This window comes from Bufo bufo, chromosome 6 (assembly GCF_905171765.1).
Source record: "Bufo bufo chromosome 6, aBufBuf1.1, whole genome shotgun sequence".
Classification (NCBI taxonomy): domain Eukaryota; kingdom Metazoa; phylum Chordata; class Amphibia; order Anura; family Bufonidae; genus Bufo; species Bufo bufo.
In genome coordinates, this window is record NC_053394.1 from 284,489,552 (window position 1) to 284,513,787 (window position 24,236).

The window sequence follows — 24,236 nt, forward strand, 5'->3', positions numbered from 1 at the left end:
AAATAAAAAAATTATGGTCGCGTGCATGGAGCCTTATGAAGGTTTACATAAACCTGGAAAAACCCTTTAAGGCCTAGATCACACGAACGTGTGTGATCCGTGGCCGTATTGCAGCCCGCAAATTGCAAGCCGCAATACACGGCCACAGTTCCGTGTACATTCCGCATCACGGATGCGGACCCATTCACTTCAATGGGTCCGCAAATTCGGAATTGCGGAACGGCGGAGTGCTTCTGTGGGGTTGCGTCCCGTACTTCCATTCCGCAAAAAGATAGAACATGTCCTATCTTTTTACGGAACGGGCGGATCTCGGACCCGTTAAAGTGAATGGGTCCGCGATCCGATGCGGCTGACCCACGGCCGGGGATCGTGCATTGCGGGCCGCAGCACGGGCACGGGCCACACACGTTCGTGTGAACTCGGCCTAAGGCTGCGGCTACACACATGACAGCAAGTCTCCAAAAAATTGTGTGCTCAAAAACGTGTGTGCATTTTGCCGCTGCGTGACTATTTTAGGCTGCGACACCCATCATGTGACCAAAGATTACTGTGTATCAGTGCAGCCAAACTGAATGGGATCGCAAGTTGCTGCAACCCCAAAAAGAAAAAAAAAAAATCCAGCACTGCTGGATTTTTTGCAATTCTGGAGTCATGGTCGCAACAAGTCGTGCTGAAACCCCATTCAGTTAAATGACTGCAGAGCTGCACACCAATCTTTGGTCGTGCATTGGGTGTTGTGGGCAAGATCGCCATGTTCGCTTTAGGGCTCATGCACACGACCGCGTCGTGTTTTGCTGTCCGCAAATGGCCGGCCATGTGCGTTCTTCAATTTACGGAACAGGCCGCCCATAATAGAAATGCCTATTCTTGACCGCAAAACGGACAATAGGACATGTTCTATTTTTTTTGCGGCCCCACGGAACGGAGTAACAGATGCAGACAGCACATGGAGTGCTGTCCGTATCTTTTGCGGCGCCATTGGAGTGAATGGGTCCACATCCGAACCGCAAAAAATGTAGCTCGGATGTGGAACCAAACCACGTTTGTGTGCATGAGCCCTTAGGCCCCTTTAACACGAGCGAGTATTCCGAGCGGATGCGGTGCATGAGTTGAACGCATTGCACCCGCACTGAATACCGACCCATTCATTTCTATGGGGCTGTTCACATGAGCGGTGATTTTCACGCATCACTTGTGCGTTGCGTGAAAATCGCAGCATGCTCTATATTCTGCGTTTTTCACGCAACGCAAGCCCCATAGAAGTGAATGGGGTTGCGTGAAAATCGCAAGCATCCACAAGCAAGTGCGGATGCTGTGCGATTTTCCCGCACGGTTGCTAGGAGACGATCGGGATGGAGACCCGATCATTATTATTTTCCATTATTTTATTTTAACATGGTTATAAGGGAAAATAATAGCATTCTGAATACAGAATGCATAGTAAAATAGCGCTGGAGGGGTTAAAATAAATAAATAAATATATAATTTAACTCACCTTAATCCATTTGCTCGCGCTGCCGGCATCGCTTCTGTCTCCTTCTTTGCTGAACAGGACCTGTGGTGAGCATTCATTGCAGCAACAGCACCTGTGGTGACATCACTCCGGTCATCACATGATCTTTTACCATGGTGATGGGTCATGTGATGACCGGAGTGACGTCACCACAGGTCCTGTTCAGCAAAGAAGGAGACAGACGAGATGCCGGCAGCGCAAGCAAGTGGATTAAGGTTAAATTATTTTTAATTAACCCTTCCAGCGCTATTTTACTATGCATTCTGTATTCAGAATGCTATTATTTTCCCTTATAACAGAAAATATTATAATCTACACAACCCCGATCCCAAGCCCGAACTTCTGTGCAAATCTGGCCCGTGTGGCCATACCCTAAAAAAGCAGTTCTGCAGCGCTTCATACGACATGCAGTTTTCCCCTTTGAGTAGACTTTAGTTGGGTCATTTTGTTTATTACTGTTGGAAACTCTACTGTTTTTACTGGAATTCACCTTTAATGTAGGCGTGAGTCAAAACAGGATATAAGCCTTGATGACATTTAGAGAAGCAATGTACCCGGTTCTTAGAAGCAAAAGTCTAAATGAAGTGTCGCTGCTGATGATTAATTATGCTGATACTTTTTAGATTTCATATTTTCCATTGTATCTCAGTGATCTTCTGGTAGAAGGGAGGCGAATAACTACTGACAAATCTCTTCAGTGACTAGTGGAAAGATATCATCAAGCTTCTTAACCTGATGAAGGGAACCCAAGTATCCCCAAAATACGTTGTTTTATTTGATGAGAATCACCCTAATAGAGAAGAATCCATTTATCTATATTGCAAGTGTCTCAGTCTGTGTTTTTTTGCACCATATCGTGATCCTGCTACGTTTCTACTCGTGGAAAGATGACAGCTCTGTTCATCCGCTACTGTATAGAGATCATAGACATGTCATAAGTTGTTACCTCCTGGTTTAATCGAGGAAATAATACTATATACAATGCATTCTTTATAGCAGCACGGTGGCTCAGTGGTTAGGACTCGTGTCTTACAGCGCTGGGGTCTTAGCTATGAATCCGACCAAGGACAACATCTGCATGGAGTTTGTATGTTCTCCCCGTGTTTGCGTGGGTTTCCTCCGGGTACTCCAGTTTCCTCCCACACTCCAAAGACATACTGATAGGGAACTTAGATTGTGAGCCCCATTGGGGACAGCTTGATGGTAATATCTGTAAAACACTGCGGAATAAGTCAGCGATATATACAGTACAGACCAAAAGTTTGGACACACCTTCTCATTCAAAGAGTTTTCTTTATTTTCATGACTATGAAAATTGTAGATTCACTCTGAAGGCATCAAAACTATGAATTAACACGTGGAATTATATACATAACAAACAAGTGTGAAACAACTGAAAATATGTCATATTCTAGGTTCTTCAAAGTAGCCACCTTTTGCTTTGATTACTGCTTTGCACACTCTTGGCATTCTCTTGATGAGCTTCAAGAGGTAATCCCCTGAAATGGTTTTCACTTCACAGGTGTGCCCTGTCGGTTTAATAAGTGGGATTTCTTGCCTTATAAATGGGGTTGGGACCATCAGTGGCGTTGAGGAGAAGTCAGGTGGATACACAGATGATAGTCCTACTGAATAGACTGTTAGAATTTGTATTATGGCAAGAAAAAAGCAGCTAAGTAAAGAAAAACGAGTGGCCATCATTACTTTAAGAAATGAAGGTCAGTCAGTCGAAAAATTAGGAAAACTTTGAAAGTCAGGGTTATTTGACCATGAAGGAGAGTGATGGGGTGCTGCACCAGATGACCTGGCCTCCACAGTCACCGGACCTGAACCCAATCGAGATGGTTTGGGGTGAGCTGGACCGCAGAATGAAGGCAAAAGGGCCAACAACTGCTAAGCATCTCTGGTAACTCCTTCAAGACTGTTGGAAGACCATTTCAGGGGACTACCTCTTGAAGCTCATCAAGAGAATGCCAAGAGTGTGCAAAGCAGTAATCAAAGCAAAAGGTGGCTACTTTGAAGAACCTAGAATATGACATATTTTCAGTTGTTTCACACTTGTTTGTTATGTATATAATTCCACATGTGTTAATTCACAGTTTTGATGCCTTCATAGTCATGAAAATAAAGAAAACTCTTTGAATGAGAAGGTGTGTCCAAACTTTTGGTCTGTACTGTATGTGCATAAAATAATAATAAAGTCCCATCTTCATCTCTCCTAAGTTGAGCTCATAAGCAAGCAAGCGCACTCAACAGTTTTCTTAAAGGGGTTGCGCAGCCAGTACATATTGATGACCTATCCTCAGGATAGGTCATCATTACCTGATTGGTGGGGTCCGACTCCTGGCACTACCCACCAATCAGCTGTTTGAAGAGAAATCTAAATCAAATCAATATTTGGTGCGAGTACCCTTTGCCTTCAAAACATCAATCAATTGTTCTAGGTACACTTGCACGCACTTTTTGAAAGAACTCAGCAGGTCGGTTGTTCCAAACACCTTCGAGAACTAACCACAGGTCCGCTGAATGTAGCCTTGCTCAAATCCTTCAGTCTCTTCATGTAATCCCAGACAGACTTGATGATGAGATCAGGTGTTGCGGAGGCCATATTATCACTTCCAGAACTCCTTGATCTTCTTTATGCTGAAGGTAGTCCTGAATTACATTGACTGTATGTTTGGGGTCATTATTCTGCTGCAGAATAAATTTGAAGCCAAACAGATGCCTCCCTAGTGGTATTGCATGGTGGATAAGTATATGCTTATATTTCTCGGCATTGAGGACACTATTAATCCTGACCAAATCTCCAACTCCATTTGCTGAAATCAAAACTTCCAAGGAAGCTCCACCATGTGTCACTGTTGCCTGCAGACACTTATTACTGCACCACTCTCCAGCCCTTCGGCAAACAACCTGCCTATGCACAAAAAAAAACTCACTTCCTATATTTTTGTGCATACTTGAGTTGCTTGGCCTTGTTTCCATGTCAAAGGTATGACCTTTTGGCAACAATTCTTCCATGACTACCACTTCCGACCAAACAGTGGATGGATGTACCTGGGTATCACTGGTTTCTGCCAGTTCTGAGCTGATGGCTCTGCTGAACATCTTATTTCAAAGGAAAATAAGCATGATGTGTCTTTTATTTGCTGCACTAAGTTTGCTTGCCCGACAAATGCTTGTACAGTCTTCAATGTTGCCCATTCTTTGTGCTTCTTCAAAAGAGCTTGAACTGCACATCTTGAAACCCTATTCTGCTTTGAAATCCTGAGAGAGACCTTGCGGATGCAGTATAACTACCTTGTGTTTTATTCCTGTGCTGAATCTTGCCATGGTGTATGACCTGTGACATGAAACGGTCTTCCACAACCTCACCTTTGTAGCAGAGTTTGGCTGTTCCTCAAAGCTGTTTCCGTTTTGGTTAATACGTTTTTGAATCTCACATGAAAAGGAAGTTCATTATCATACGCTTGGTATAATTGGTTAATCATACACCTCACTATAATCCTACAAAATCTCAGATTTTTTGCAAGTGTACCTAGAAGAGCTGATGCTGTTTTGAAGACAAAAGGTGGTTACACCAAATATTAATTAGATTTATAGCTCTATTTTATTCATTCACTTTGCATTTTGTCAATTGCTAAAAAATAAACAATTACCATTTCAATTTTTGAAAGCATTCTTCTAAAACTTTTGCACAGTACTGTATACACATCTTGTAAATGTGCTATAAATGTATTTGGTGGAATACCCCTGGAGCCTAAGTAGGGTTGGTATTTCTTCCACAAAGTCAAGCATTTTAATGGCGATCAGCGAAGGGATAGGAGATAACAATTGTGAATGTTTTTTTTTTTTTTTTTGTGGCTACTCTCAAGTTACTTTCTGGCCTTGTGCAAAGACACAGAAGTGAAGGGGAGGTACATTTTGTGTTAACATTTCTCTTGCTGGCATGGTTTACAGGGAGGATTCTTTTTGGAGGGACATGCCTTATTGGCACACTCCTGGGCGGATTTTCCAAACTCACGTGAAAAAATATATATAATAATCAGCGCTGAATCCAAGCAGATTTTCAAGCCTTAAAATTACGCACATTTTTGATACTTTTTTTTGTGTTTTTCAGGCAGATTTTTAGCCGAAAAAAATGGCACAAAAAAAACGGATGTGCACATCTAACAGTGTGTTTTTTCTGCTTCCCATTAATTTGAATGGGAAAATTAGCTCTGATTCTGCCCTAAGATAGGACATGCTGTTTTTTGTTTTTTACACGTGTAAAAAAGAAGAAAGTGCTTCTTTCTATTGAAATGAATGGGGGAGGGGTCTGTTTTGAGGTGTTTTTGGAGCAGATTTGGAGGCAGAAACATTCCAAAATCAGCGCCAAAAAACTCTGTGTGAACTGACCCTAAGGCAGGCGTTTGTATCGGGCGTTTTTAATGGGTGGAAACAAGCAAACGCCCATTTACGCGCGTTCCCGCTGATGTCTATGGGCGGGAACGCGCGACAATACGCCCCAAAGAAGCTCCTGTACTTCTTGAGGCGTAGGGCGTTTTACAGCGCGTTCGTACGCGCTGTAAAACGCTCAGGTGAGAACCATGCCCATAGGGAAACATTGTTTTTTGCCTATTGAGCGTTTTACAGCGCGTAGGAACGCGCTGTAAAACGCTCAGGTCTGAACCCAGCCTTAAGCTGCACATACATGTTAGCATACCTGTCAGTGACTCTCCCATACAAAGTAGTGAGGGGAGGTATATTTTTTTTAACATTAATAAAAATATTGACTGACCTGTGAGTGCTCTTGCTGGCACGGTTATTGATGGAATTTCTTGGGGGACATGCCTTATAGACACACTCCCAGACAGGCACTGGTATGTTACACATGCACACTCAGTTTGGCCAAGCATGTGTTTTTAATTGGGATAAAGGAATATGCTGCTGCCAGATACCTCTGGCAGCCAGTTATCTCCCATGGGAACATGCATGTTGAAATCCATTATGCCCAGTCCTTCTTTGCCCCAATATTTGGCTTCAAGAGAGAGTTCCGTGATACCCATACCCAATAGAAGATTAACTGATACTGCAGAATTTTGTGGATTCAGCCGACATTTACCTAATGTGTATGGGCACATTTTGTGGAGATACTGTTAATGGAGACAGAGGGCACTGTTAATGAGGGAACTCTCTGCCTGTAACTGTTTACAGGGGAACTCTACCTTTCATTACGGAGCCATGGCCACAATTTTAGACTATGTTCACATGGCGAATTCTGACACTGTCAAAATCTACTGCGTATTCCGTAGTAGAAATTGCCACGGTTTTAGGGCCACTATTTCAGTTTCAATGACGTGGACCCACCCTTGTAGTTTAGCCACATTTTGTGGAGCTAAACTGCAAATGGACAGCCACCACGGCTTCCATTGGCGTCCATCTTGGCGTGACATGTCCTTTCTTGGCGCGGTCACGGCTTTAAATCGCTGGCCATATGAAAAGCAGCTCGGTCTGCCACTGAAAATAATGGGAGGCAGATTCCATACGGCTGCTGTCCTTTTTTTGGGGCGCGGAGTGCATGCCAAAATTTTAGTCAAAAGATGCCATGTAAAGGCCCTAAGAGTGCAGCAAAATTCTCCCAAATATTAGTCTATTTTGGTGTGTGACAACCATTTACCATTACGTATACAATATAAGCCACACCCGCCAACCCAGGAAGAAGTCAGTTGTGATCGCCATAGTAACCACAAACAAAAACTCAATGGAAGTGTAAATGGTGCACAAAAAGCCTCTGCAAAGTTCAGCTATAGGCAAAAGGGAAGGACAATGTGTACGTGTTGACACTTTGAGGGATAAGATCATTATTAAAGTCATTCATGCTTCCGGTAAAACATGCCTTTAAGGGCTCATTCACACGACCATATGGTTGCCGTGCCCCTGTTGTGGACTGAAAATAACGGTCCGTAATGCATGGGCACTAGCTGTGTGAATCCCGTATTGCGGTGCGGACCCATTGACTTGAATGGGTCCGCGATCCACACAATACGTTAAAAAAAATAGGACATATCCTATCTTTTGCGAAGAGGAAGCACAGACCTGAAAGCCCACGGAAGCGCTTTGGAGTGTTTCCGATCCTTACCTCCGCATGTCCTATCTTTAGCCGTATCTTGCCGTATTCAAGTCAATGGGTCTGCATCCGCAGCACGGAGTGCACACACCCAATGCCCGTATACGGCAGACCCGCAGTTTGTGGTCCGCAATACGGGCAGGGAGCCCTTACGGTCATATGAATGAGCCCTAATTCTTATCTGTGGGTGTAATATACTGTATATATTACTGCAGGACATTCAGACAGCGGTGGGGACATTAGAAGTGGTGCAGGTATCTGTAGGACTCATTTACATAAGGCCTGATTCAGACAGCAGACATTTCCATCTGTGTCCTATCTGGACTGCATCTGTGTAGCACATAGCCCAATAAACTAAATGGTGTAATTCACACTTAAATTTTTCTGTACGGCACGCGCTATTCTTATACAAATTCTGTCTGAGAATCATTCAAATGAATGGGTCTGAAAAAAGAAGAAACAGACATCCGGATACATCAGTGTTTTGTGGATGGAAAACATAATGGCACTGTGAATCGACATTTTCTGTGTAACCCATGAACTAAGGCTACATGCACACGAACGTTGTTTGTTTCCCAGTCCGTTCAGTTTTTTTGTCCGTTTTAGTCTTTGCTACAATGGATCCGCAAAAAAAAAGAAAAGAAAAAAAAACTAACAATGTCATCAGTTTTTTTTTTTGTGGATCCGCAATTTGCGGACCGCAAAACACATACGGTCATGTGCATGTAGCCTAACATGGAGCAAATCCTACTTCTGAACATATTGGTGATGTGATCTTCCCATTGAGTCAAATAAGCATGAAAAAAACTGTTATAATAAACCATTTGCAGGTCTGTAATTATTCATACCAGCTCATTAAAGGGGTTGTCCAAAGACAACAACTTATCCCCTATCCACTCCACATAAGAATGGGGGGGCTGTGTTCCCCAATTTTAATGGAGCAGCAGACACACATGCATGTCCATCTCTCCATTCAGCTCTATGGGACTGCTGGAGATAGAGTACAAGCGCTCGTCTATCCCAAGCAGCACTGTAGAGTTGAATGAAGCATCAGCAGAAACATGGCCCCCCATTCTTGTAATCCACAGAGGGCCCAGTGGTATGACCTCCACTTATCAGACACGTATAGAATAAGTTGTAATGGGACAACCCCTTTAAATGTGTTGCATGAGTTTCGAACCGTCGCCTATCCTGTTCATAGGCAGTGTCAGCACTAGGGATGAGCACAAAACTTAGTTTCAAAACTGTATGGAGCGAGCGCTCCGTACAGTATTAGAATGTAAAAAAACATTTCCAAGTGGTACCTTGGGACGGAACCAGAGTTCGGGATTTTTTTTTTTTTTACAGTAGAAATCAATTTATGAAGTTATTGCGCTAAATCTCGCGAGACTTCGCGAAGCAATAACTCATCGGGGCCAATACATTCTAATACTGTACAGAGCGCTCGCTCTGTACAGTATTGAAACAAAGTTTATGCGAATCGACTTCGGATGTTTCATCCGAAGTCGATTCACTCATCACTAGTCAGCACCATTCACATGAATACTTTATTTCTTGACAGTCCATGGACAAGAATGGCTCTGATTCTAGAAACTGAGACATTTCAAAGGGCAAACACGAAACATATTGTAGATTGTGTGCTATAAAAGGAGATAATCATGAAAAAGGTTTCCAAAAAACACAGCCCTGAAAAACCATATTGTGTGCATATGATTCCTAAGCAACAAAGGCACACTGTGTGCTGTCCGCATCCATTCCGTCCCCATAGAAAATGAATGGGTCCGCACCCGTTCCACAAAATTGCGGAACGGATGCGGACCCATTTGCGGACGTGTGAATGGAGCCTATAACCGACCATCCCCTAACGTAGCAGTCACATATACTGTATATAAGTCCTGGTGATTTCCACACGAGAATAAATGTTAGATCCAAATCATCGTTTATTTCTTTAGACAGGTGGGATATTGATTTACAGAACACAATATGATAGGTAACTAGGTCAGTTTAGGCAAGGCTGGAAGCAAAGGATTAAATCTAATTGAGGATTTGTATATAACGGTGCAAAAAAATATATCATTAATCCTGAGTGTGCTACTAGGCACTGCCGGGTGATCTGCTCCATCCCTGTTCTATGCTAGGACCCATTCTACATATACATAATGTGTACATAATGCGTAATATAGATTTCAGGAGTTTTATATAATAAACCGTTACTGTGTCAAGCCTAGTGCAGGGCCGGGGGGAGGCAGCTGTGACAGGATCAGCCATTCTTGTGTACACCCCCCATTGAGGCTCTTAGACTCTGCTTTATGTGCCATGGGATGTGTTCAGGGATAGAAATACATACCATATAGCAGGGATGCTCAACCTGTGGCCCTCCAGCTGTTGTAAAACTACAATTCCCATCATGCCCTGCCGTAGGCTGATAGCTGTAGGCTGTCCAGGCATGCTGGGAGTTGTAGTTTTGCAACAGCTGGAGGGCAGCAGGTTGGGAATCCCTGGCATATAGGATCAGCTAAACAAGTTTCTCAAGCAAGTCCAGCAAGGTCACCTAAAATGGACGGGTTTGTCTTTGAAGTCTTTCGTCTTTGTCCTCTACTTGTGTGATGGTATTTTGACAGCTAAGGCAACGTTCTCCATCAGTGCCATTATACAATGCACTGGTTGTAATCCCCGCGTCTGGTCTAATTACAGATATATATTAAGCCTGGCAGGTATTGTGAATACTTGGCAGATCCGTGAAGAAGGCGGTTCAGTTACTGTGGTATATTAATTTTATCACTGAAGCACAGTGCAATGCGAGAAGGGAGGCGGAGTGTATTTCTTATGATGAAAGATAATATTTCACAAGTCTAATTTTGGGTTTAGCCCTAAAATCCAAAAGCCATCCCCTATCTCACCCACTATGTACTAATTACTTGTGGGAAAGAGCATCTTCACTCCAGAATCTTACACTTATCAGAGTGCCACCATGAAGCCTCCCTGCCTTGCATGGCTCCACAGCAAACTCTTCTGTCCTAGTGCTCCTCAGTGGCCTTTCTTCGTGCCTCTACGGCCTCACCTTTTTCCCTCCTACTTTCATACACCCCCTGTGGCCTCCCCCTTATCCTTATACAACTCTACTCCTGTGCTTATGCACCTCCACAGCCTCCACTTTTGTATCTCCACAGCCTTCTCGCCTGTCAGTTGCAACCCCTCCCTTGCATACATCCACGGCCTCTTCTTAAAACACCGACATGGCCTCCTATCTTGTCCATGCACAACTTTGTAAACTCCTCTCCTGTGCACCTCTGCAGCCTCCCCTTCTGCCCTTGCACACTTTCACAGCCTCCGGTCTCTATAGCCTCCCCTCGTGCCCTTCTGTGCCTCCTGAACCTCCCCTTCTACCGGACTACTCTCTCATCCTACCAAGCTCCATACCCCTCTCCAGTCCTGACCAATGCTGTGAGTAATGTGTAGCATTCTCTGATCCCTCTATGCTCCATGTTTAATATCATGCTGTGTTTCACTGTATGCTAACTTTCCGTCTTTGTTACTTTGTGTTTGCTTTGCGTCTTTGTTACTTGCTTTTCCTCAGGACTAAAAACCTATTTATCAGCTATAATGCCACACATTGCTTAGAGGGTGGAGGAGTGGCAGACAGGATAGAGGAGATTATTCAAGGAGGCTCTGAAAACAAAGTGAGATAATGCTTAAATCAACAGGGTACTATTAACATGTTAATAATCATTAATCCATGCACAAGGCAAATTTACTGTCCAATGAGCTTTTTTATCGCAGCTTGGCCAAAAAAATTCTGATTCATTTCGTCCACTCCAGTTCTGTACAGGGGACTACACAGGCCAAAAGTAACAAGTCATCTTTTCCTCCATAAAAACCTGCGCAGCAGCCAGTGCGCGACAAATGGCCAGATAACTATGAACAGAAAAGTCCGAGACTTGGCCAGCACAGGATGTCGTTTTTTCTGTAAAATGAGACAAAGCAGACACGTTCTAATGCCACAAAAAAGTAGAAATTAAAGAATATCTGTTCTAAAATATTATTTTACCGCTTAACACAGTCCACGTTCCTTAAGCCAGCCACAGACATCAGATTTCTTTTGGTTAAAGGGGTTTTCCAATCTCCATTAAAAATAAGAGGCTGACTGGACAGTCATTTTTTGTTTTTTTAAAACACAACTTTTGACAGCCCCATCAAGGTGGAAGGCATGATGTTCCATAGAGTCATGTGACCGATGCAGGTCAATCAATGGCCTCAGCAGTGACATGTGCAAAAATGGTACGTGACCACTGAACCTCAGCGGTCATGTGCTGTCCATGCACGTCACTGCTGAAGCCATTGATTGGCTGACAGCAGCCATTAAACAATCAGGGTTGAAGGCTCACATGTAGAGGACGCCATATCTGGAGAGAAATGTATGCTATTATTTACAAGTACTCTTATTAGGCTCTGTTCACATTTGTTTGGTGGCTCATGTGCAGAATTCATCATATTTAACAGGACAAACAACTCTGCAGTCAATGGATCTGTTGGGCACCAGTTATGTCATGTGACGGATCTGGCATAGCGTTACAGCTTCCATTATAAACAGAAGCCACAACACACACGTGTTAGCCTTAGGCTAAATTCACACATTGTGGATTTCACATGGATTTGGGGTGTGGACTCTGCACTGCAAATATGCAACACAGTACAGTTCAATACAACTCTATGCTATTTTCCAATCCCCATGTACATACTACAGAGTTTTGTCTCATGCATATCCGCAGAACACCCATTGTCTTGCAGATTGGGGATTATCAGCAGATTTCTTCCATTAAAGGGGTTATCACATGATTAATTAAAAAAAAATATGTAAACCAATATCATATAGTATATAACAATCTATTTCTAATAAACTCAGAACCAGCCCTGAACCTCACATGGATCCAGAGATTCCCCATTCATTGCTCAGCTAGATTTATATAAAGCTGGCAGCTTAGGGGGTGTGCACTCTCTCAGGGGGAGTTTCCTTTCTACTGCAGTTGAAGAATGGAACTAAGGGCTTGTTCACCCGAACATTGCCCCTCCGAGCCTGTGCTGTGGACCGCAAATAGTGGTTTGCAATTCACTGACAACAGCCGTGGGGCTGCCGCAAAAAGATAGAACTTTGCTCTATCTTTTTGCGGTGCGGAGGCACGGAACGGAACCCACAGAAGCACTCCATAGTGCTTCTGTAGGGTTCCATTCAGTGCTTCTGTTCCGCACCGCATCTCCGGATTTGCGGACCCATTCAAGTGAATGGGTCCACATCGGTGAAGTGAATGAGCCCTAAGCATGTGCTTACATCTCAGTGAGCAGGACAGAGAAATTAGAAAAAAAAGCAAACAGCAAGTGGCGCTATACAGATAGATTTCAGTGAATAAGGCCTCATGCACACGACCGTTGTGTGCTTTGCGGCCTGCAAATTGTGGACCTGCAAAACACGGATGGCGTCCGTGTGCGTTCCGCAATTTGCGGAACGGCACGGACAGCCATTTATATAACTGCCTATTCTTGTCCGCAAAACGGACAAAACTGAGCAACGGATGCGGACAGCACACGGAGTGCTGTCCGCATCTTTTGCGGCCCCATTGAAGGGAATGGGTCCGCACCCGAGCCGCAAAAACTGCGGCTCAGATGTGGACCAAAACAATTGTCGTGTGCATGACTCAGTAGCTATAATAAATTTTTAATTACATGCAATTACAAAAGTATTCAGGTCCAGGTGCTGGTTTGAAAAAATGTAGAATATTTTTCATGGAACAACCCCTTTAATGAAGATTACATTCACAACTGACGTGTGTTGCAGAATTACCTGCAGATTTGATCCACAAGTGTAATTTTATGACTACTGTATTTAGTCACCGACATTGGCCCGTTTCACACTCTGATTACTGACATACTGCACCTTATGTGATCTCTGTGATTGCTCCTGTGTGTACTGTCGCTGTTCCTGTGAGAGAAGAAAGGATCTTTGTTTAGTATGAATGCTAAATGACAGCCAAAAACCTAAATCCTATCTGGACAGATATGTCTGTGCTCATTACCTAAATAAATGAGCCACAGAGAGACAAGAAAAAACAGGCCTAAAGTCTTAGAACATAATAGATGCTGTGAAACTAGAAGTCCCAGCATGACTTGTAGCTCACTTTATATCTGACACCGTCTTAATGGGGTTGTGCCAAGTTTTCAAGTTATCCCATATCCACAGAATAGGGGATAAGTAGCAGATTGCTGGGGGTCCGACCACTGGTCCCACCACTAAACACGAGAACAGGGATCCCGCTCCCCCATCCTGATGGAGCAGCAGGTTGTGCATGCGCTCTGCTGCTCCATTTATTCTGTATGAGAGCACCGGAGATAGCAGAGTACAGTATAGAGAATGAATGGAGTGGCAGTGTGCAGGCGCCATCAGAACGGGACTCCTATTCTCAAAATCGGTTTGGGATACCAGCATTAGGACCCCCAGCGATCAGTTAGTTACGGTATCCCCTATTCTGTGGATAGGAGATATCTTGAAAACTTGGCACAACCCCATTAAAGGGAATGTATTACCTACATATTTTCGCTAAATAAAAATCAGATAGACAGTTATACATGTTCTTTCCTTATAATCTATTTTTATTTTCTGATTACATATTTTACTTTAATTCTTTTTTTTTGTACATGATTATGGAGGCAGCCATCTTACCTGGACCGCTCTGAACAGCATTCAGACATACAGTCAGGTCCATAAATATTGGGACATCGACACAATTCTAACATTTTTGGCTCTATACACCACCACAATGGATTTGAAATGAAACGATCAAGATGTGCTTTAACTGCAGACAGTCAGCTTTAATTTGAGGATATTTACATCCAAATCAGGTGAATGGTGTAGGAATTACAACAGTTTGCATATGTGCCTCCCAAATGTAATGGGACATAATAATAATCATAAATCAAACTTTCACTTTTTAATACTTGGTTGCAAATCCTTTACAGTCAATTACAGCCTGAAGTCTGGAACGCATAGACATCACCAGACGCTGGGTTTCATCCCTGGTGATGCTCTGCCAGGTCTCTACTGCAACTGTCTTCAGTTCCTGCTTGTTCTTGGGGCATTTTCCCTTCAGTTTTGTCTTCAGCAAGTGAAATGCATGCTCAATCGGATTCAGGTCAGATGATTGACTTGGCCATTGCATAACATTTCTTTGGTTGCTTTTGCAGTATGCTTTGGGTCATTGTCCATCTGCACTGTGAAGCACCGTCCAATGAGTTCTGAAGCATTTGGCTGAATATGAGCAGATAATATTGCCCGAAACACTTCAGAATTCATCCTGCTGCTTTTGTCAGCAGTCACATCATCAATGAATACAAGAGAACCAGTTCCATTGGCAGCCATACATGCCCACGCCATGACACTACCACCACCATGCTTCACTGATGAGGTGGTATGCTTAGGATTATGAGCAGTTCCTTTCTTTCTCCATACTCTTCTCTTCCCATTACTCTGGTACAAGTTGATCTTGGTCTCATCTGTCCATAGGATGTTGTTCCAGAACTGTGAAGGCTTTTTTAGATGTCGTTTGGCAAACTCTAATCTAGCCTTCCTGTTTTTGAGGCTCACCAATGGTTTACATCTTGTGGTGAACCCTCTGTATTCACTCTGGTGAAGTCTTCTCTTGATTGTTGACTTTGACACACATACACCTACCTCCTGGAGAGTGTTCTTGATCTGGCCAACTGTTGTGAAGGGTGTTTTTGTCACCAGGGTAAGAATTCTTCGGTCATCCACCACAGTTTGTTTTCCGTGGTCTTCCGGGTCTTTTGGTGTTGCTGAGCTCACCGGTGCATTCCTTCTTTTTAAGAATGTTCCAAACAGTTGTTTTGGCCACGCCTAATCTTTTTGCTATCTTTCTGATGGGGTTGTTGTGTTTTTTCAGCCTAATGATGGCTTGCTTCACTGAAAGTGACAGCTCTTTGGATCTCATCTTGAGAGTTGACAGCAACAGATTCCTAATGCAAATAGCACACTTGAAATAAACTCTGGACCTTTTATCTGCTCATTGTAATTGGGATAATGAGGGAATAACATACACCTGGCCACGGAACAGCTGAGAAGCCAATTGTCCTATTACTTTTGGTCCCTTAAGGCCCCTTTCACACGGGCGAGTATTCCGCGCAGATGCGATGCGTGAGGTGAACGCATTGCACCCGCACTGAATACCGACCCATTCATTTCTATGGGGCTGTTCAGATGAGCGGTGATTTTCACGCATCACTTATGCGTTGGATGAAAATTGCAGCATGCTCTATATTCTGCGTTTTTCACGCAACGCAGGCCCCATAGAAGTGAATGGGGTTGCGTGAAAATCAAGCAAGTGCGGATGCGGTGCGATTTTCACGCACGGTTGCTAGGAGACCCGATCATTATTATTTTCCCTTAAAACATGGTTATAAGGGAAAATAATAGCATTCTGAATACATAGGGCTGGAGGGGTTAAAAAATGTTTTCTTTGATGACATCACTCCGGTCATCACATGGTACGTCACATGATCTTTTACCATGGTGATGGATCATGTGATGACCGGAGTGATGTCATCAAAGGTCCTGTAACTGTACTTAATGCTCACCACAGGTCCATTCAACAAAGGAGACAGAAGGAGATGCCGGGCCGCGATCAAGTGGACTAAGGCGAGTTAAATTTTTTATTTTATTTTTTTAACCCCTCCAGCGCTGTTTTACTTTGCATTCTGTATTCAGAATGCTATTATTTTCCCTTATAACTATGTTATAAGGGAAAATAATACAATCTACAGAACACCAAACATGCTCGATTTTTCTCACACCTGATTTTAAATGTAAATACCCTCAAATTAAAGCTGACAGTCTGCAGTTAGAGCACATCTTGCGTGCCTCCGCGTTTTGTAGCGGTCCCATTGACTTGAATGGGTCCACGAACCGTTTTCCGCAAAAATAATAGGACAGGTTATATTTTTTTGACGGACTGGAACCACGGATCACAGACGTGGATGGCAAACGGTGCATGAGCCGAGTTTTAAACGGACCTATTGAAAATCAATGGGTCCGCAGAAAATCAAGAAAAACGATGCAACGGACACGGAATAAAACAACGGTCGTGTGCATGAGGCCTTAGAAGGTGTTTGTATGAGGTCACGGTCAACAGACAGCATCACTCTTGTTCTCAGGCTGTATGTAGTATTGCAGCTTAGCCTTCTACATCTGCATGCAAAACCAGACAGTCTGAATTTATTATCCTAGTTATCATAATTTGTTTTTTTAAGGAACACTATATGTTTAGGAGCACCACTTTACATGTGCACCATCATAAGTTACTTAGGTTCATGAATCTATATAACATAATTAAAGGGGTACTCCCATCTTAACCATTTATGGCCTCTTGGTCTTGCACCTATCTCCAGAACAGGGATTCCCCTGACCTAAGGTCCCTTGGTGAAGCAGCCTATATTCACTTCTACATGCATTCGAAATACATTTAAACACAGTTGCGCCCAGGGGTGGGACCCTCAGATATGGCATATCCTTTGGATACCTGTTAACTGTGCAAAATAGGAACATCTCTAACTGATTAAGGATGCAGGATCATAACCTGTAAAGCTCTCTCCAGGTTTTGTAGCCGCTGACAGAGACCCTGGACTGTTGCTTGCAGAGCTTCCACTGTGGCTTTAATCTGAGGGCTCAAGTGGTATTGGGCACTTTGGCATCTGGTCTGTAATCCAGTTGATGTGTCCCCACTGTCTTCTTCACTGGGACTTCTCAGCCAAACATCATTACCTGAGTGAGGCACTAAATAGAGGAAAACACTCTGTGAAAAGCCATGTAATCTTGCAAAAACTATTCTTAAAACCGGTTTTACCCCCCGATATAGGATACCCCTTTGGGACCATCCTTCTCTCCCTACATCTATTTGTGTATCTGGCAATAAATTTATGAAGCTGCAGAATAAACCAGGTATTATAGGTCCCAATGACCCTTATCCTAAGCTGCCACACATCCAGCACATCTAGAGGTGGTTACCGCTTTTTGCATGCTTGAAAAATAATGAACTGAAAGACACCCAATGATATTTTGGTAAGAATTTCTCATCCTTTTCTTTTGCCTGTATGTCACAGAACAACAAGGCAGGTGGACTCCCTGGTCTTACTAAACCCTCATACTGATGTAAAATTGAGAGATTAGCCAACATATCCTACTGTGGAGGACATGTCTGAGCCCGAGCACCGCGCCAAGGTTTCTCAAGTAGCTCGGGACCTAACACTAAACCCCTGGGCTAATCAGCCAGTCTTGGGTGGGGCTCAGAGCTCTCTCCCTCCTACCATTGTAAGCATGGCTGCATGCTGGAGGTAACTGGGAGTTTGATCTGAGTCAGACCTTGCGCTCCTGTAATTTGCCCACTGGCTCCTGGTATTGCCCATACGGCACAGGTAGGTTTAGCGTTAGGTCCCGAGCTACTTGAGAAATCTTGGCGCAGTGCTCAGGCTCAGACATGTCCTCCACAGTAGGATATGTTAACTAATCTCTACATTTTACATCAGTATGAGGGTTTAGCAAGACCGCAGAGTGCACCTGTCTTTGTATAAAAGTTATTGTTATTTTGTTTGATTGTTTATCACATCCACACATTTTCTATCCTGTGTAGGATATCTATTGTGGTACTTGTGGTCTGCTGCAGGCATCCTCCATTGTATGCATTTTTGCTGGGGATTGCCATTAGCAGCAGACCACAAGTGCAGGATCTGCCCCCCCGGCATAGATGCACCACTGCATATGGGGTTGAGCACTTCCTGCTTTTCCTCACCACGCCAATTTGTAGTGTACTGTATGTCACAGAACTAGCTATAGTTGGCAGCTCAGGGTTTTACTGCGGCCTAGACAAGTACAGCAGAGGAAAAGCCATTCTTTGTGAAATTTTGATGGGAAATAGCAATTATCAGAAGAAGATCTTTCAATGTTTGCCTCATTTCACACTTTCAAGGTGACCATGACCATACACTTAAAGGAGTTATCCATCTCTGTGTCCCACTCCAATCTTGAGAAAGGGGCCCTGCTTCACGCCGCCATGAAAGGAGAGCTGGCTGTGCATGCGTGGCTCTCTATTCACGTCTAGGGGACTTCGGAAAATGGCACAATAAGCTTGCTCACCTATTTTCAGAGCCGTACATGCACAGCCACCCCTCCCTTCACAGTGGTCGAAACGAGGCCTAGTTCTCAGCCCATCAGACATTTATGGCATTTCCTTTGGATATGCCATAAATGTTCAGATGGGGATAACCCTTTAAGATCTCCTCATTGCATAGTTACTCTGATCTGTACCTGGTCCGATATTATCATCCTTTCGTCTGTCTGCACTTTTCCTCCTTGGTCTAGTCTTGGTCTTTTTGTGTGCATCAGATGCTTGAAATAAGTGTGGGTAAATCTTAGAACCATTTTCTTCACATTCCTAAAAGGAAAGGCATTAAACGGGATGCACATATTAAATATATATCTGGACAGAGTGTATACGATTTTAATAGTTTATTACACTAGTGTCTCACCTCATCAGATCCCAGCTGTTCCACACTGTCAGAATATTCATTTTCAGAGCCGCAGCTTTGGAGCTTCTGCTCACTTTGCAATGGGCGTGTTGTCTCACCTAAATTTCATTAGACAGCAACAAGAATTATGGAACCTATACACATTGATGTATTGTCAACCAAACGTCTAATCTGTGTGGGAGCTCCTGAATATCCCCAAACAAATGATTTCGAGGGAGAGAATATTTTTGCCCTATCCAGCAGCTTTATTCCCGTTCCCCATTGAATACATAAACGATCGGCCAAGTCGGAAAGGAGTCTGGAGAGATAGCTGTCAGCCAATAGATATTAAATGTGTATGGCTGCCATATCTGTTTGTACTGACCTTTATGTATGCCCAATACTGCAGATACAGAAGTGACAAAAGCTTCTATATCCTGTTTGTTTCAGGAGATGACATGACCCCGATCCATCCCTTGTCTAAAATATATCATAAGGGTGTCGGGAAGGTACCATGTTATCACTGCTGTTAATTTCCACTTCTGGATCAGGGTGAGGCAGCATGTCCCACCGTGACAGAGCTGAGAACTGAGCACATGATAACTGCCAATTTTCTCAATTTTCATGGAAATATATAAGCTGCCCACTCCAAGGCAACTGGATCATAACAATTAAAAGGGTTCTCCAGGAATTAAAAAAAATGAAAATACTTAAAGGGATTCTGTCATGACATTTGAGGCCTATAACCTAAACATATGACTAGGTCCCTACTAATAACCCGAATCCGAAACTGTCCTTATTAAATGTGCCTGTGGCTCTATTAGCACAGAAAACAGGTTTTTATAACCTGTCATTCACCTACCCAAGGTGCCCAAGGGGACGTCGCTTCATACAGGGTGCCCGGCTGCAGCCATCTCCGTCTGGTGCTCAGCGCCGCCTTCCCACTAGAAATCGCCGCCCTCCCTTTCTATAGAGCCGCCTTCCTCACCTCAGCACCGCCTCCCTCACCTCAGCGCCGCCTCCGAAATAGTCTGCTCCCTCAGCTAGATCTCGTGCGGCTATGAGAGGATGGCTGCAATAGGGCGGTCAAGGCAGGTTTGAACGAAGTGCGCCGGACGGCGCATGCGCACTTCGCTCAACGAGGCCGCTGCCAGGAGTCCGCACGGGCGCATCAGGTTATACCTAGTGCGCACGCGCGGGATCTGGCTGAGGGAGCGGACGATTTCGGAGGCGGTGCTGAGGTAAGGCGGCTCTATAGAAAGGGAGGGCGGCGCTGGGCATCAGATGGAGATGGCTGCAGCCGGGCACCCTGTATGAAGCAATGTCTTCTTGGGCACCTTAGGTAGGTGAATGACAGATTATAAAAACCTGTTTTCTGTGCTAATAGAGCCACAGGCACATTTAATAAGGACAGTTTCGGATTCAGGTTATTAGTAGGGACCTGGCCATATGTTTAGGTTATAGGCCTCAAATGTCATGACAGAATCCCTTTAAATATTATTTTATAATAAATATATTCACAAATACCTTTCATTACTCAGAATGGCTTGTTTCGTCTAGCAATCATTAGGAGAAATAAAATGGCCGCCTTGCTATTAGTACACACAAAACCTGTCCTAATCACACAGGAGGACAAGTTCTTTCACCACAATGAGCCATAGTGCTGCCTCATCCTCCTCTCTGCTTTGCTTTTCAGGAATCATGATCCTGAATACAAGAGAATATCTGTGGGAATGGAGATGATGAGGAGACATGAGAGGAGGGTGAGGTGTGGCTAATGAGCAGCAGCATTTGTTTACAGTCTCCATTACCACAGTCTGTCTGTCCCCTCTGTACTTAATGTCTCCTCATGAACTAAATTCCCCAGAGATTCAGCTAAAGATCTTATCATCTGTATTTAGGATCATAATCCCTGACAAGTAGAGAGGAGGAGGAGGAGGATGAGGCAGCTTTTTACCTCAGTGTCGTGAAGTAACTTTTCCTCATATGTGATTAAGACAGGTTTTGTGTGAACTAATGGGACAGTGGCCATTTTGTTTCCCCTGATGATTGCTCCCCAGACAAAACGAGCCATTATAAATAATGAAAGGTATTTGAGAATATATTTATTATAAAGTAATATTTAACTATTTTCATAATTCCCGAAGAACCCCTTTATTGGGAAATACCATAGCTAAGAAATTAGATTATGAGCCCCACAGGCACTTATGAACGATGACCATTTCTAGTCCTGCCTAGAGATCAAGATCAGTGATGCTCCCTATGTCATAGGACTTCATTTTTTACATTAATGTAACCTAAAACACAGAAGCAGCACCTGCATTTAGTTATGACCTTTCCCAATCTGAGTAGCAGAAGAAGGAAAAGGGCAGATCAATGTGCGCTCCATGATTTATTGGGTTAAAAATACAGAGAGAATACACTGTGCAACGTGTGTTGCTGGCGGGCCGCCGGTCTCATCAGGCACATACTGCCCACCAGAGTAACACATTCCCACTCAGTTTTTTTAACCCAATAAATCATGGAAAACTAGCACCCCTTCTTCTGACCTTTTCTGCTACCCACTGTTTTGTAGGATTCTTTGGTTACCTGGCGCAGGAGGGAGCTGCTGAAGTTCTCCATCAGGAAATTGTCTACACGTCTTCAGTGGTGCTGTGCCAGCAGCACAACATCCTCTGGTAAGCGGCCCTACACCCTGGGGGTCGGCCTCCAGTACTTGTCAGGGCATACACATGAGGCACAGCCCTCTCTCTCTCTCTTTTGCATCATTAATCTGTGCCACATCTTCCAGCAACTAGTGCAGATTTCACATTACCGTGAATGGTTCCAATTTGGTCTGTAATTCAGAGCAGATTTACACACTAACCTAAGGATTCACTTTGTTTGAGCTCTTCTAGCTCAGAGAGTGTACCCAGCTCTGTCTCCTCTGATATGGCTTCATATTGAATAGTGTCGCTAGATTGCTGCTCCTCCATATCGTCACCCTCTGGGATCACCTCCTTTGTATCTTCACAACTCTCTTGCTCTGCAACAGGACGGTTATACACAATAAGGGTACATTCACACAACCGTGCCGTGTTTTGCAGTCCGCAAATTGCGGGTCGCAAAACACAGATTCCTGCCGTATGCGTTCCGCATTTTGCAGAATGCAAAGGGCTGGTGCTATAAAGAAAATGCCTATTCTTGTTCGTGATTGCCGTGGAACGGAACTACGGATGTGGACAACACACTGTATGCTGCCCGCAACTTTTCCGGCCCCATTGTAAATAATGGGTCCAGACCCATTCATACAGTCGCGTGCATGAGACCTAAAACAGACAAAGACAACATCAAGCTACAAATTACAAAACTATCACAGGCCAAAGCCATAGCTTGGATGAGTGCGAGACTGGGGCCTCTAACTAATTCTTAGTGACTTTATATACCATTATATGATGACGCGCTATATAAAATCTCCATCCGGATAGTCCTATAGCAACATCTTGTTCCTGTTTTGGGTGTATAATCTACTCCATAATCTAATGCATAATCTACTCCACTGCATTGGCCTATGTCTATATTTGGGAAAGTTTTAGATTCATCTTTCTAATATACTTTGGGGCAGATTTGCTACTATTTGTAAGACAGTCTAAGGCTAAGCCAGACTTATCACAGTGGCTGAACCTGGATGATAAATTTGGTACATCTTTAGACTATCTAGTCTGAGTTTATACCACCTATTAGTTGACTGGCTTTGTGCCACAATTTTTAGAGCAAATATAGTGCAGAGTGGCACAATCTAAGTCACGCCCATTCCAATTAATCAATGCCCACTTGTCTAGCAAGGAGAAAAAGGGCCTAGGACACTTAAAAAAAGGTGGCACCAGAATTCTGACTGAATATGACCCAGATGTCTAGCGTATTTTGATTAGTAAAGTCTGCCTTTATTATAACTCCTCACCAGCCAGAACTGGAAGAATATATATTGTATCTACACTGAAACACTGAAGCGAACTCAGAACAGGAGAGACATTTGTGGTGCTGATGTGGTTTATTCTCAGGAGATTGTCTAGACTGGATATAACTGTATCCGCTTCTTAGCGGAGATCAGGACTAGATCTCTGGGGGGTTTTGACTTTGGGATACAAACAGGAATGTTTAAATTCACTGACCGCAAACAGAGATCTTGAAAACAGTGATACAATGAAACAGAAAAAAGAAAAAAAAAGCTTTATATACATCAAACTGGAAACCCCTTTTAAGTGTCCTTAGGACTGTATGAATTTACATTTGACCCACTCACACGTGTTGAGACATAAATAACTAAATATTTACAATTGGTCACTGGGACCAGTGATTGTCTCTGGGTTGACACTCGTTGTAAGCATATATAAAATTTATCATTTATTGTTTATCCTTTAAAAAAATACACTAATTAGAACTAACACACATTCAAAACTATCAGCTGCGTCTGCATTGTGGCTAGTAGCGTCTTTTAGTGGCTGTGAAGACGCTGGAGATGCAGTCTATACTAAAGGCTGCCTGGCTGATTCCACTGAGTGCTGGACCTCCAGACTGTATTTCATGTGCACTGTTCTTATCACGGTGCACTGCCTACAGGTAGTGGCAGCTCTCCTGGCGTTCACTATATGCTCATTATATAATCCTAACTGGACTTGTTATTTTGCAAGGCTTCAGCTGGCTAAAATGTTACATGTATCGCTATCTGCCCCCCATCGTCGTCCCGTGTAAAGGGACCTTTACAGCTAATTTTTGATGCATTCTTCTTTCATTTGGTAGATGGCAATTCTCTGGTGATCAGATAAACTTTGACCATTGGACAATATATTAGCTTATCCACTAGATCTTTAAACTTTACCCCTTGTGCCCTACACAAATTACTTTGCTGACACCGCAAACATTTCTTATACACATGCTCACACTGTATAAAGGCATGGCTGCTTTCAATGAAAATGGGGCCTTTGGCATATGGAGCCCTTTGCCATTTTATCCAAAATTCAGCCCATGTAATACCACCATATAGTGCCAAGATAATATTGCCACATATAGTGC

General features: G+C 43.5%; 1 protein-coding gene across 3 annotated transcripts in view; it reads right to left on the reverse strand.

Moving 5' to 3' along the window:
- Positions 1–9,550: 9,550 nt before the first annotated feature.
- ACBD4 (acyl-CoA binding domain containing 4) overlaps positions 9,551–24,236 on the reverse strand; it is a 75,044-nt gene continuing 60,358 nt past the window's right edge. Inside the window, exons 6-11 of one of the 3 annotated variants that reach the window (XM_040435369.1) lie at positions 22,051–22,191; positions 19,206–19,303; positions 18,985–19,111; positions 17,261–17,457; positions 13,552–13,596; positions 9,551–11,586 (exon numbers count right to left, since the gene is read on the reverse strand). In XM_040435369.1, coding sequence (XP_040291303.1) covers positions 11,479–11,586; positions 13,552–13,596; positions 17,261–17,457; positions 18,985–19,111; positions 19,206–19,303; positions 22,051–22,191 — 716 coding nt within the window. In that variant the 3' untranslated portion in view covers positions 9,551–11,478. Of the gene's footprint in view, positions 11,587–13,551; positions 13,597–17,203; positions 17,458–18,984; positions 19,112–19,205; positions 19,304–22,050; positions 22,210–24,236 lie in introns of all 3 variants that reach the window. The other 2 variants (XM_040435368.1, XR_005779484.1) reach the window with 2 other exon arrangements.